Source organism: Psammomys obesus, unplaced genomic scaffold (genome assembly GCF_907164565.1).
Source record: "Psammomys obesus unplaced genomic scaffold, mPsaObe1.curated_primary_1811, whole genome shotgun sequence".
Taxonomy (NCBI): domain Eukaryota; kingdom Metazoa; phylum Chordata; class Mammalia; order Rodentia; family Muridae; genus Psammomys; species Psammomys obesus.
In genome coordinates, this window is record NW_026587032.1 from 415,982 (window position 1) to 429,483 (window position 13,502).

At 41.2% G+C, this 13,502-nt stretch overlaps 2 protein-coding genes across 2 annotated transcripts; both read right to left on the minus strand.

Annotated features, from left to right (window-relative positions):
• Window positions 1–252: 252 nt before the first annotated feature.
• LOC129673153 (trafficking protein particle complex subunit 2) lies at window positions 253–3,201 on the minus strand. The gene is made up of 2 exons (XM_055602858.1): window positions 2,992–3,201; window positions 253–782 (listed from the first exon to the last, which is right to left on the minus strand). The coding sequence occupies exon 2, from the start codon at window positions 757–759 to the stop codon at window positions 337–339; it is 423 nt and encodes a 140-aa protein (XP_055458833.1). The 5' UTR covers window positions 760–782; window positions 2,992–3,201; the 3' UTR covers window positions 253–336.
• Window positions 3,202–6,474: 3,273 nt separating this feature from the next.
• Window positions 6,475–12,774, minus strand: LOC129673127 (protein transport protein Sec24A-like; the record flags this gene model as incomplete). The annotated part of the gene is made up of 4 exons (XM_055602835.1): window positions 6,475–9,590; window positions 10,745–10,848; window positions 12,285–12,377; window positions 12,625–12,774. Coding segments are annotated over 4 exons (462 nt in total), but the record flags the coding sequence as incomplete, so codon positions are not given.
• Window positions 12,775–13,502: the final 728 nt, after the last annotated feature.

The window sequence follows — 13,502 nt, forward strand, 5'->3', positions numbered from 1 at the left end:
GGACTGCAGGCTCTCTTCTGATCTCTTGGGGCATACACACGTATGCAGGAAAAGCATCCATACAGATAAAGTAAATCTAGTTCAGTTATCCCAATCAGTAAAGTTATAGGCTTATTCTTAACTTCTGAAATAAAATACTTAAATTACTGATAACTGTTCACAAGTGACTATTAATGTTGATAACTAACATGAGAAAATGAGATTTCTCAATAGAAGAGAAATTTCCTGCTATACAGGTGAGCTGAGACATGGAAGGTTTGCCAGGCAGTTTTATCAAGTTACTCACAACCCGTACACTCTTGGCATACCCCACGGTGACTCTGGCGCTTTCTGCATTTAGCTTAAAAGATGTTTCTTCCCAAGAAACTGAACCTTTCTTTCAAACGCAGTTGATCGAATAGGAGAATTGGGCTCATAAAAGGGATTCATGGCGAACTTGATATATAACTCATATACATCAGTGAAGAAGTTCTTGATCCCATCCTCCTGCCTTACGTCATGAAGCATGAGGAATCTCATGTGGCCGGCAGTGACAAAGGCGGAGACGAACCACTCGTTGAATTTGTCCACAGTTTTCAGGTACATGCTGTTGGAGAGCCACATGTTTTCCTCCACCAGGTCCAGAGCGGCATGAGCTATGAACTGGTTCAGGTGGCGGTGCTCATCCTTGGACTCTGCTTTCCCAGCTGGCAGGAACTCCATTTCAAAAACCGGATTATCATGGTGGCCGACAATTACAAAGTAGAAGCTTCCAGACATTGTCTTCTGTATGTGAGTGGCCCCTGTGGTGAGATCCGGCAATAGAAACACCCAAGTCAGTCCACGAAACTTTTGGGTTGGTTTTGCTCTGTAGCCCAAGTTAGCCTTGCAGTAACAATCCTTTACCATAGCCTCCCCATTGCTGATATTATAGGCATTGGCTACCACACCCAGCTATATTTATTAAAAATTTACCCTTCTCTTCCAATGATTAAAAACAGAAAAATAAAGAAAAGGGGAATTTCCTTAGTCTAAAAATGTATATCACCAAATCCAAAGTACTTTTTAAAAGAATATTCATTCATTATTCATACAATATTCTGCCTGCATGTGAGCCAGCAGGCCAAAAGAAGACACCAAATTTCATTATAGGTGGTTAAGAGCCACCATGTAGTTGCTGGGAATTGAACTTAAGACCTTTGGAAGAACAGCCAATACTCTTAACCTCTAAGCCATCTCTCCAGCCCCCTTCCCCAAAGTACTTTTATAATTAATATCAAAGACTGCAGGGAAATAGTGGCTCACACCTGAAATCCCAGCACTGGGAGCCTGGGGCTGGAAGACTGTCAGGAATCTGCGTCTACCTGGCTACACAGTGAGTTCCAGCCAGCCTGGGCTACAGTCTGAGAAGCTGTCTCTAAAAACAACCCCCCCCCCCAAAAAAAAAAGTAAAATAAATAAAAATACGAGTGAAAAGCTTTCTTCTTAAAAATCAGAAACAAGGCAAGGTCAGGTCCCCGCCTCTGGCTAAGATTAAGTTTAGACACTCAGTGGGGAGGGCACAGTGCCTTTCTTCTGCCAGTTCTATTCAGCACTGTACTGGAGATGTCCAGCAGGGAAATAAAGTTAATGGAAAGAAATTAAAAGAACCAGGCAGTGGTGGCATATACCTTTAATTCCAGGGGAGGCAGAGGCAGGTGAATCTCTGTGAGTCTGAGACCAGCCTGGTCTAGAGAACTAGTTCCAGGAGAGCCAAGGCTACACAGAGGAACTCCGTCTTGAAAAACCAAAACCAAACCAAACCAAAAGAAATAAAAAGTATTTGGGGTAAAGTTCAAACTATTTGAAAATGACATGATCTTATATATAAAACACTTCATGGAACTACTTATAGGCAAGTTCAGCAAGGTTCTAGGAAACAGGATCAGTATAAAAACAACAGCTGGATTTCTATAGATTAGCAACTAGCATTAAGACTGACGAAAGAACAGGACAGGGACTATCATTTAAGAGACACTTCCCAGCCTGGCATGGTGGTGCACTCAGGGAGACAGAGACAGGCAGATCGTTACGAGTTTGAGGCCAGCCTAGTCTACAAAGTGAATTCAGGACAGCCAAGACCACACAGAGAAACCCCGTTTCGTGGGGTGGGGGGGGTGGAGACACTTTTCATAAGATAAAAATTACAGTCTTAGGAGTTTAATAAAGGTTTTCAGTGGAAGACAGCCAGAGCTGTTACACATCGAAACCACGTCTTGGAAAAAACAAACAAAATGTATCATATACATACACAATACTAATTCTTAGAAAATATAAAGACATGAAAAGGGGACCTTAATTGGGAAGAAAGGGTTCAGTGGGAGTGGGATGAGAGAGGGTAATGAGGAGTGAAAAGTACATTATAACATATTTATGAAACTGTCAAGGGATAACTAAATAAAGCGTATAATGGAATATCACTCATGTTTATGGATTATTAAAGATGGCAATACTCTTATGACCCACAGATTAAATGATTAAACTTACCACTCAATTACACAGTTCGTTAAATAAACTCGTACATTTTGCCATTTGTTTTTGTTATTTACCTTTTTTTTTTTTATAAGCTTTTACGAAGCCCACACTGGTCTAACTGACTGTTAGAATGGCTTTGAATTCCTTGCCCTCCTGCCTCCCTCCTTCCAGCGCTGTGATTATCCTCTGTGGCCCTCTTAATTTATTTTTAACAGTTTATTTCCGGGGCTGGGAACCAAATCCAAAGAGCTCTACCTGTGAGCACAACCCATCCTAGGTAAAACTGAGAGTACACACCCACTAAAGTGACTGAACTGTGGGTTCCGGGCCTCCCCCCGGACAGCCCCCATTCTTCCTGTCTCTAGCTCTGGACTTTTTTTGTTTTGCGACAGGTTCTTGCTGTCACCCAGAATCTGAGGCGATCCTCGGGCTCCTGAGCGCTGAGATTACAGGCGAGCGCCACCCTGCCCAGGGTGGGATTCCGACAACTATAAATACCTCACATAAGCCGACTTCCCTCTAGTTCAGGGGCAGTGAAGGTGGAGAACAGGTCAAACCACCGAGACCCAAACTCAGCGTCAGTCTCGCGGGGAGACTCCACCCAACGAAGAGCCGGCGCTGCTCACTGAGCATGCGTACACGTTCCCGCCTCTCGCGGAGAGACCGGGCGGCCCGCCCTGACTGCGGACTCCTCACAGAGCGACGGCGGGAGACTGAGCATGCTCCCTAAAGCGCTCAGCGCAGGTCCCCCGCCCACCTCTGGGCGCCATCTTGGATCAGGGCACCTCGGACCGGGCATGCGCACATACGTCTCCGGGCAAGGCTGCGCGCCGGGCTCTGGCCGCCATCTTGGGTCAGGGGCATCATGGGATGTCGGGTCCCCGCGGGCCTAGTCTGGCTCTTTACAGCACCCCCTTCCCTTCAACGCATGCATACGTGCTGCTGTTGTCACTGATGTTCACTCGGAGGTGTAGAGGACCGGTAGCTGGCGTGAGATGTGGAAGAGACATGCCAAGGGAGGCGCCCCTTGAGGCTACATGGGTGCCAGGAAGCAATATGGAGGTTGCAGCATCAGGCCCTGTGTTCTGCGAGCCTTATTCGTGGGCGGAAATGCGTAATAGGTGGAGGTGGTTTAGGGACCACGTCGGCTGGGGTTTTTGTGTGATGCTGATTTTCATCTCGGACTCTGCTTTTCCTAGTGTGTGCCTGGTTTCTTCACAGGTTTTCCTTATGTATTTATTACGGATGAGACTTTCCTGGTGATGGCCTTCTGTAGCCCCTATTCAGAAGCTGCTTTTACTGAAGAAGTATTGACTTTTCTCTCTTGGGGCCGTAGGGTGACTAAAGATGAAGTTTGGCGTTTCTGCGCTGCGAGGCACCTTTGTTAGGGGGGGAAAAAAAGGGTGCCGGGATCCAAACTAGGAAAGGCAATTCACTTGGTTTTTGTTCTAAGGAGTGGTGATTATGTCTTTTCCCCATTAGCTGGGGTCCCACCCTCATGATTGACTTGAAAGGATAAACGCAAAGGAACGGGATTAAGCGTCGGTGCTCCAGACAGCAGGGAGTCCTGGAAGGGAAAAAAAGATGTGTGTGGTTTGTAAAACAAACTAATAGGTGGAGATGATTTGTGGAATATTGGCCTATCACAGATTACCTTACCTTTGACACGACTTTTGTGGAGGCCAGAAATTGAAGGCGTGTCATCCTCCATCACTCTGTCCCCTTGGTTTTTGAGACAGTCTCTTTGTGTAGCCCTGACTAGCTTTAAATTTAGGGTCATTCCTAGCTTGAGAATCTTAGAGAAAATGTTATAATAAATGTTTTATGCATTAAAAACATATTATTGAGCCACCACCGTCGGTGTTGGTTGACACTTTTAATCCCAGCATTTAAGAGGTAGAGACAGGCGGATCTCTGTGAGTTCAAAGCCAGCTTGGTTTACAGCGTGAGTTGTAGACCAGCCAGTCCTGCATAGTAAGACCCTGTCTTAAAACAACAAAAGAATAATGAAAACAGGGTAAAAGAGGATGTGATGTAGAAGCAAATACATGCTGGGCATGGTGGCACTGGCTTGGAATCCCAGCACTTGGGTGGCAGAGGCAGGATGGCCCTTTAGTTTGAGGTTGGCCTGGTCTACACAGGTAAACTGTAAACTAGCCATTGCTGCAGAGAGAGACCTTGTTAGTGATGGTTGGCATTGGGTACTTCCAGGCTCTTTGCAACTTGTCCAAGTAATTGACAAATAAGGCCTCACACAATTTACAAAAGTAGTAAGATGGCTTCATTTAAGGCAAATTAAATGAAAGCAGAGCCCGGGCATGGTGGTGCACACCTTTAATCCCAGCACTCAGGGAGACAGAGGCAGGCAGATCGTTTTGAGTTTGAGGTCAGCCTGGTCTACATAGTGAGTCCTGGACAGCCAAGGCTACACAGAGAAACCCTGTCAAAAAAAAAAAAAAAAAAAAAAAAAAGGCAAAGGAGTAATACAATTTAGAAAACATGATGATATCAAGATAGACAATGGGCCAGAGTGAGGTATTTAAGGGCCAGATTACTGTTAGGGACTTCCTTTAATAGAGTTCAAGAGTAGTTTGTTATTAACTGACATAGTATGGCTGGCTTAGTTTTGATTATTAGGCTATATGATCATAGCCTTCCCAAAATGCATCTGACTGTATCATGTATATGCTCAGTTATGCATAGGCTTAAGATGGTAAACAGGGATTCTCCATGAAAGTTCACCTAAGGCGTTGACTTTACTGTGCATGCTCCCCAAGCCAGTTCAGGCCAGATCAGCCAGTATAGTCTACTGCCCCATATTTGTGTGGAGGTCAGAGCCAGCCAGCCATCTGGAGTCATGTCCCAGGAATCAAACTAAGGTCTTCAGCTTGGCAGTAAGCATATTTACTCAATGAGCTATCTCTCCATCTCTGGTCTGTTCTTTACATCTGTCATGTCCAATGTGCTGGGAATATATTTGGAAAGAAACTAAGTCTGATTGTTGTTAAAGTAGGAGGAACTTAGAGGAAGGTGTACATGTTGTCTGATTCAGCTGGGGTCTGAGGTTGCTAGGTTTTTCAGAGATATTTGGGTAAAGGAGATAGACTGTTAAAGTGAATTATTAGGCAGGGGTGTGCAATACTCAATTCAAGTAGAGGCTCAGGTTACTTAACTATTCCTATGCTTGCCTGCCTTAACCTTTAACTGTATCTCAAAACAAAAGTCTCCCAAAACAGAAAAGAAGATGTTGAGGAGCCGGATGTGGTGACAGATGCCTGCAATCCCAGTGCTCAGGAGGTAGAGGTAGGTGGATCTCTGTGAGTTTAAGGCCAGCCTGGTTTACAAAGTAAGTCCAGGACAGCCAAGGCTACACAGAAAAACCCTGTCTTGAAAAACAAAAAACAACAAGGCTAGGAACTTCCAGAGATGGAGAACAAGGACCTTTTGATTAAAGTGTCATCTGAAAAATAAGCAAGATAAACCATAAGGCCAGAGAAATAAAACTATACAACAGTAAGGATAAAAAACAAAACAAAAACTTTCAAAAGTTAGGTGACTATCTTCAAATAAACAATAGCTGGGCCTACCTACAGTATAGTCATCTTTTCAGAAACAAAACAGCCCAGAAGCTTGGACTCCTGTCAGGCGTTCAGGAAGAAGCCCCTCCAATCTAGAATTCCAAACCCAGCTACCCCTGCAGAGCATCAGGAACTCTGTTTAAGGCTGGGGATATAGGAAAATGCTTGCCTAGCTTGAATGAAGGCCCCGGCTCTCTCCTCAGCACCACATAGACCCAGGCACAGTAGCATACCCTTGTAATTCTATTACTTACTTAGAGGTAGGAGGATCAGTTCAAGGTTCTATCCTTGGTTACATAGTCAGTCCGGGGCTAGCACAGGCTATATGAGAGCCTATCCCCAAAACAAAACCTTGTGGAGGCTGAGGCCAACAATCTGAACTATCTTCAATAAACAGCCACTGTTTATAAGCTCTTTTAATTAACTTTATTGAATAGCCAAATTCATAAGTTAGCACAGATCAAATGATTGTTTGCATGGGTTACAAATGACTTTTTTAAAAAACAGGAATAAAACAGTGAAAATTACAATCTGTAAAAAGGAAGACCAATCTTGTCTCAACATTTAAGAGAAGCAAGACTGAGCACAACACACTGAAGATCAACACATAGTTTTGATTCAAGAACAAGGACTTAATGTTACAATATCATACACTACTTTACAAAATTAAAATTTCTATTAAGGATTGTGTTTCTAATAGTTAAAACTGTGAAATCACATTTGGTGGTCCCCTAGATAAGAGCTGTTATGCATCTCTGATTAGAAGTAAATCTTTTATTCTAATTATTGCAAAACAGTCTATTAGACTTAATACATTACATTAAATTAAAATATATGCAAGCTAAAATAAATGGTACTGCTTGAGTGAATATTAGTATGTCAGACTTACAGAAACATTATTTTAAAAATTCTAGAAATTAGAAAAATAGAGTACTTTTTATGGTAGAACTGCCATGCTCAGATTTCTATATCAAGATTGCCCTTGTCTGTTACTTTAGTAGTTGTAGATCTGTAGAAAATTCAAGGATCTTTCTAATTTACAACTACAATAAAAAAAATATGGCATAGTGTAAATATTAGTTGCTTTACATTAGGAAGTAATACAGGATGGTAGGACGGGTAGTGTCTTACTAAAAGTCAAACTAAAACACATTCAATAAAGGAAAAAAAAATATTCCACAAATATTCATTCTCTTGTCTGAAGAACAAAAACTGTGAACCCTAAATAGTTATGTTTTTATGACTGTTATAAACTTACTCTGGATTGCACGTTACATAATATCTAAAATAAAATTTAAAAGTAAATTGTGAAATATACTAACCCAGCAGGTGCTAATAAAGGTAAGACTCTCAGGGAAGGCACAAAGAAGGTTTCCCTAGGAGCACAACATTTCCCTCTGGAATTACGAAGAAAGAATTTACAAATACCAACATTTAGTTGGGCATGATGGCACACCTTTAATACCAGACTCAGGGAGGCAGAGGCAGGCAGACAGCTATGAGTTGGAGGCCAGCCTGGTCTACAAATCAAGTCCAAGATAGCCAAGGCTACACTGAAAAACTCTGTCTCAAAAAACCAAAAAACAAAACAAAAAACAAACACCAACATTTAAAATTACACAAAGAGGAACACTTTAGTTCATTTAAAGGAACATCAGTACACAATGGCTTCAAAGGGGGAAATTATATAAATTTCATGGGTTATAACTTGAATATTGCTTCTCAGTAAATGAAGCAGCTTTCAAGAAAATTCAATTCACTGCACTACGTGTACACTAAAACAAATTTTTTTTTTTCAATCGTCTCTTTCAAGACAAAGTCTGGCTGGTCAGGTACTTGCTATGTAGCCCAGGCTAGCAATTCTCATGCCTTGGCATCTCAAGTACCAGGGTTAGGCGTATGTACCATCATGTCTGGCTTGGAATTAAAAAAAAAAACAAAAATAACCCTAACACTGTTGTTGTCATGATACAGTTACTCTGAAGCAGCTGGCAGGCAGCAGCCATATCCTCCGGGGACCCGTGCTCCCTTCCCCAGGAGTTAAGTCAGCCCACGTGGGTGTAAACCTGGAAGTTATGATTTCATTGATCATGTGAGACTGTAAACACATTTCTAACCTATACAAACAAACAAACAAAACCTCTTCATCAAGTATTACATACAAACATCATTGAAGAAGTTCACACAAGACAAGATGAACCTGTGAAAACGGAGCCAAACTCTTTTAAAGACACATGACAGCACTTTAAATACACATGGATTATTTACCTATTTGTAAACAAAAGCCATTGATAGTTTAACTGTAATAGTTCTCTAACTGAATCAAAATAAGCAGTCTTAAAAGCATGTTAAAATCAAATTTCTTTTTATAACTTTAATATGATGGATTTGCACAGTCTTAATATCCACTAACTCAAAGAGCAGCAATCATACTTTAACAGGTTTTAATATCCCAGAATATATGAGTGGCTTCCGATTTAATTATTAAACTCCTTAGAGAAATGTTGATGCTTTCTAAGATAGTAACCTTTAACTTCTTTCACTCTCATTTGCCAAAATAACACTTTACCTCTTTATTAATCAGAGCAGAAATGCACCAAACAAAACCTACTCAGCGAATCAAGATTACCAAAATTCCCAGCTATTATCATTGCCATTCCTGATATATTTATAAAGATAGCTCATATTCTATTCATGGCAGAATAAAACAGCAGAAAACCACCTAATTACAGTTTTTACCTCAAATTAAAGTGACTTTGTTCAAGTAGAGAGAATACTGATAGATTTTAAAGCTTTACAATTTATACTCTTCCCAAGTAAGACTAGAGCTAGTTTACTCCAGTTTTAGTTAACATGATTCTTTTCCTTCCTTAAAAAAGAAGCAGTTGGGGTGGGGCAAAAAACAAGTACATAAAGGGAATGGAGTCCAGCTTTTCTACAGTCTACTGACTTTTGGATTTTCCAATTTAAAAAAGATCATTATTGACAGATTTGAAGCTCCCTGCAACTCTTAGTCTTGTGAGGTTTTTAGATGTAGCAGCCAGAAACTCAGAAAAATAAAAAAAATGAGAAATAGAAATGCAGATATCAGAAGTCTTTATTTTATAAAATGTACTTTGCCTCTGCAATATTGTCTCATCTCAATCCACAACAACTCAAACATAGTTGGCAGCAAAGGGAAGAAAAAGGTTTCAGATCATGTAGACATCTATTTGATTTGAAAAATACAGTATTTTGTTGGAGTTGCACACCTGACTCTCTGCTGTGGTCCTTTATTTGCTATAGTTGGTTGAAATCACAGTGAAACATCTTAATCATCACATTTGTTCACAAGCTTAAGGAGGAAAGGAAGGTACTGAAGTCTCAGGAAATCTGCACGTGGCTCCTCAGTGGCCCAGGTCTCTTCACTTGTTCACTTGCTGCTGTATGTGCAGGAGGAATTCATAATACGACAGTGCGGATTCTGTTCTGTCTTCTACCAAGTTCTGAAGGAACACTGCTTTCATCAGACTCTCCTCCCTTACAAAGAAAAGGCAAGAATAAGAATGTTCATGAAATTCGATGCAATTGAATAAACCATAGATTCTTTTCATAGGCTGTTGATTTAATTACTGTGGTAATTAAAATAAATTTGACCATCTAAATAGCTGTATCTAGGGGCTGGAGAGATGACTCAGTAGTTTAAAGGACTTGCTGCTCTTATGGGTGACCTACACCCATTTGGTTTCCAGCACCTACGTGGTGGCTCAGAACTGACTCTTAAGTCCAGTTCTAGGGGATCCAATGCCCTCTTCTGACTTCCAAAGGCAGCAAGGATGCATGTGGGGCTCATATATACATATGCAGACAAAACACTTATATGCCAAAAAAAAAAAAAAAAAAAAAGAATCTAAAAACAAACAAAAAAAGCTATGTCTGAGGTTTCTCTGAGAATACTTGCCTGATATGTTTGTTTTTTAGGAAAGTTTATAACTTAAGGAAAAACTACTGATATTTTTATTAGTAAGTTTATTGAAAGTTACTTCTAATAAGTGGTTATTATGCATAACTTATGATTATTGAAAAGAATTACATTTTGGTTTTGTTTTGTTTTTTGAGACAAGGTTTCTCTGTGTAACAGGACCATAGCTGTCCTGGACCTGCTTTGCAAACCAGGCTCACCTTATCCACCTGACCTACCTGCCTTTGCCACCATGCCCAGCTGCATCTTCTTTTTCTTTTTTTACTTTTTTGAGACAGAGCCTCATGTAGTTCAGGCTGGCTTTGAATTCATTCTAGCTGAGGATGCTCCTGCCTCCACTCTTGGAGTGCTAGGATCACAAGCATGTGTTATATCATGCACTGTTTTACATCATGCTAGGGACTGAACCCAGAATATGCATACAAGATTCTACCAACTGTCGGGCAGTGATGGTGCACACCTTTAATCCCAGCGCTTGGAGACAGAGGCAGGCAGATCTCTGAGTTTGAGTACAGCCTGATCCACAGAGCGAGTTCCAAGACAGAGAAACCCTGTCTTGAAAGACAAAAAGATTCTACCTACCAACTAAGCTACTTCAACAGACTCTTCTGTTCTTTTAAAAGGTTTACTTACCAATTATGTCATATACATACTATAATTGAAAACAAATTCTTGTAAGGCCAGACATTGACATATTAAAAATCTGACTTACCTGATTACATAGAGTATTGGGAAAAATGGTCTCTGTTCTCTAAGCCACGAGATGAAAGCTATTGTTCTGGCAGATTCTGGTGTATCAAGTTCTGGAAGTTCTGTCTGTAAAACAAAACTCCAATTAGCTCTATCATCTGCCATGCAGTCTGCAGTACCCTTTAAATTTTAACACTTATGAATCAGCTGATGATTTTGTTAGAACACAGTAAGTATTTTAGGCTTGGAAGTAATTTTGTCTCTGTTGCGAATACCCAGCTTTGCCAATGCCTCACTGAAGTAAATGAATGAATATGGTTGTGTTCCCATAAAATCATACTCACAAAACAGATGGCAGGCTTTTGGCCCTAGTTTGTACAGCCTTGTTCTAGGAAAACTTCCTAGCCCTTCAGTTCTTAATGAACTCTAGACTCAACTGACTCGTCAAGGTGGTTATTAGTAACATGAGAGTTGATTTCATTACTTAAAATGCCTAGTCATCCAGCCCAGTAACTGTGCTCAAGGACTGAAAGCTAATATCCTAACTACAATCATAACATCTAGGTCTTTCCAAATATATGAATCCTGTGAGATGACTCAGCAGATAAAGGCACTTGCTACCAAGCCTGGTGACCTGAGTTTGATCTCTGGGACCCACTTAGTCAAAAGAATCAATCCCCAAAAGTTGTCCTCTATCCTCCACACTTGAGCCTTGACATGCACACCCCAAACTCCAATGAAGAAACAGATATAATAAAAACTTAAAAATTCATGAGTCCTTTATTTACTGCCAGGAATGCAGGAGAGACCTTCAGTAAGAAACCTACTGGTATGTAAAATGATAAAATGAACATATATTCCAAAGTTGGATGAACTTGAGGGCCAGGACACCTTGGTCCTGTCAAAAGACTGAGGAAAGAAGCTAGAGACACTCAGCAGTTAAGAACGTGTCCTGCTCTTGCAGAGGACCTGGGTTCAATTTCCATCACCCACATGTTGCTCATAAGTATCTATCGATCCAGTTCCAGGGATCAAACCTCCACAGGCAAAAAGATACATGTGATACATGTATTTACATGCAAGCAAAACATTCACACACATAAAATAAAAAACAACCCGGAGACCAACCAAATTACTATTAGAAGACAAAATGAGCCAGGTGTGGTGGCTCAAGAGGCAGAGGCAAGTGGATCTTTGTAAGTTTAAGGCCAACCTGGTCTACATAGTGAATTCTAGCCCAGCCAGGGTACTTAGTGAGACCCTTTCTTGCCTGGCATAGTGGTGTGCCAGGCCTATCTACCTGAGAGGCTGAGGCATAAGGAACTCTTGAGTCCATGAGATCAGACAAACCTGAGCAGCATAGGAAGAGCCTGCCTGGAAACACACCCAAATTAAACTATAAAACGAGCACTTGCAATTGGAAGAGAGATACTATCTGTGAGAATATTTACCCTTTGGGAGAAATTTGGAATATTAATTTCTGATTGGAAAACGGGGTTCATGTTTTATCATATTTGAAATGTCCTTTAACTCTCTTATAATCACTAACATAAAAAGCTTACCATTGTCTGTGGAATTGATGCATAGTTTTGAACTCCCAGAACTTGGCTGAGAAAATTCTGTGCACAATTTTTTCCAACCCAAAGCATCAGTACCTGCAAACAGGAATACACCATTTTGAGAGGCAGCCTAATAGTGAGTCTGATACTTCTACCACTGGTTATGTCTTAAAAAGTCAAAGGATGAGCATGCTTAGTGAGACTACAGTGAACTGCTGTGAAATGGGAGTCAGCAGGGAGAACGACCAGTGCTAACATACAGAGTAAAGAAAAGCAGCTGAAGGCAACTGCTAAGGAGGCTCAGCTACACACTGAGCTCATCAGGATAAGTCAATTCACTCACTGAGCCCGCATCCATGAGGAACGCTCCATCTCTGCTCAACTTCTCCACTGAGAGCTGAAGAATGGGGGGCTGAGGTATGGTTCTGTCATTGATGTTGAGAGCTCCCTGAAGAAGGAAGCAAAGAATTAAGTTTTTAGGGAAGGTAACACAGACACACACCTACCTACCTACCTACCTACCTACCTACCTACCTACCTACCTACCTATCTATACACACACACACACACACATATAAGTACATATTATGCATAAGTACACATATGTGTATAAGTACATATAGCATGTATTCACATGTATGCACCTGTGCACAGGCTCAAAATTGATGAACTGATGTTGGGCATCTTTTACATTATCAAGGTAGCCCTTTGCTTAACCCGGAGTGCAACAATTCCAGATAGTCTAGTTTGTCTCAGGGATCTGCTTTGAAGTGATGGAATAACAGGTGGATGCCATGCTGGCTTGCTTTTTATGTGGGTTCTGACCTCTGCTCCTTATGCTTCCTTTGAGCTAAAACCCCGGCCTCAGTACATTTCTGGAGAAAGGGCCTGATGTAGCCCAGGCTGGCCTCAAATCTTTTATGTAGCTGAAGATGATCTTGATCTCCTGAGCATCTTGCCTCCTCCTCCTCTAAGTGCTAAAATTACTGGCATGGGGTACCATGCCCAGCTCTCCAGAGCCACAGTTAAACAAAAATGACTTCTAAGAGTTTGGATCTTGAGGCTGGAGAGATGGCTCAGAGGTTAAGAGAACTGGCTGTTCTTCCAGAAGTCCTGAGTTCAATTCTCAGCAACCACGTGGTGGTTCACAACCATCTATAATTAGATCTGGTGCACACATGCAGGCAGAACATAAATAAAATCTTAAAAAAAAAAAAAAAA

Excerpts from the sequence above, each read along its gene's own strand:
- LOC129673153 (XM_055602858.1), bottom strand. The coding sequence starts at position 759 with ATGTCTGGAAGCTTCTACTTTGTAATTGTCGGCCACCATGATAATCCG.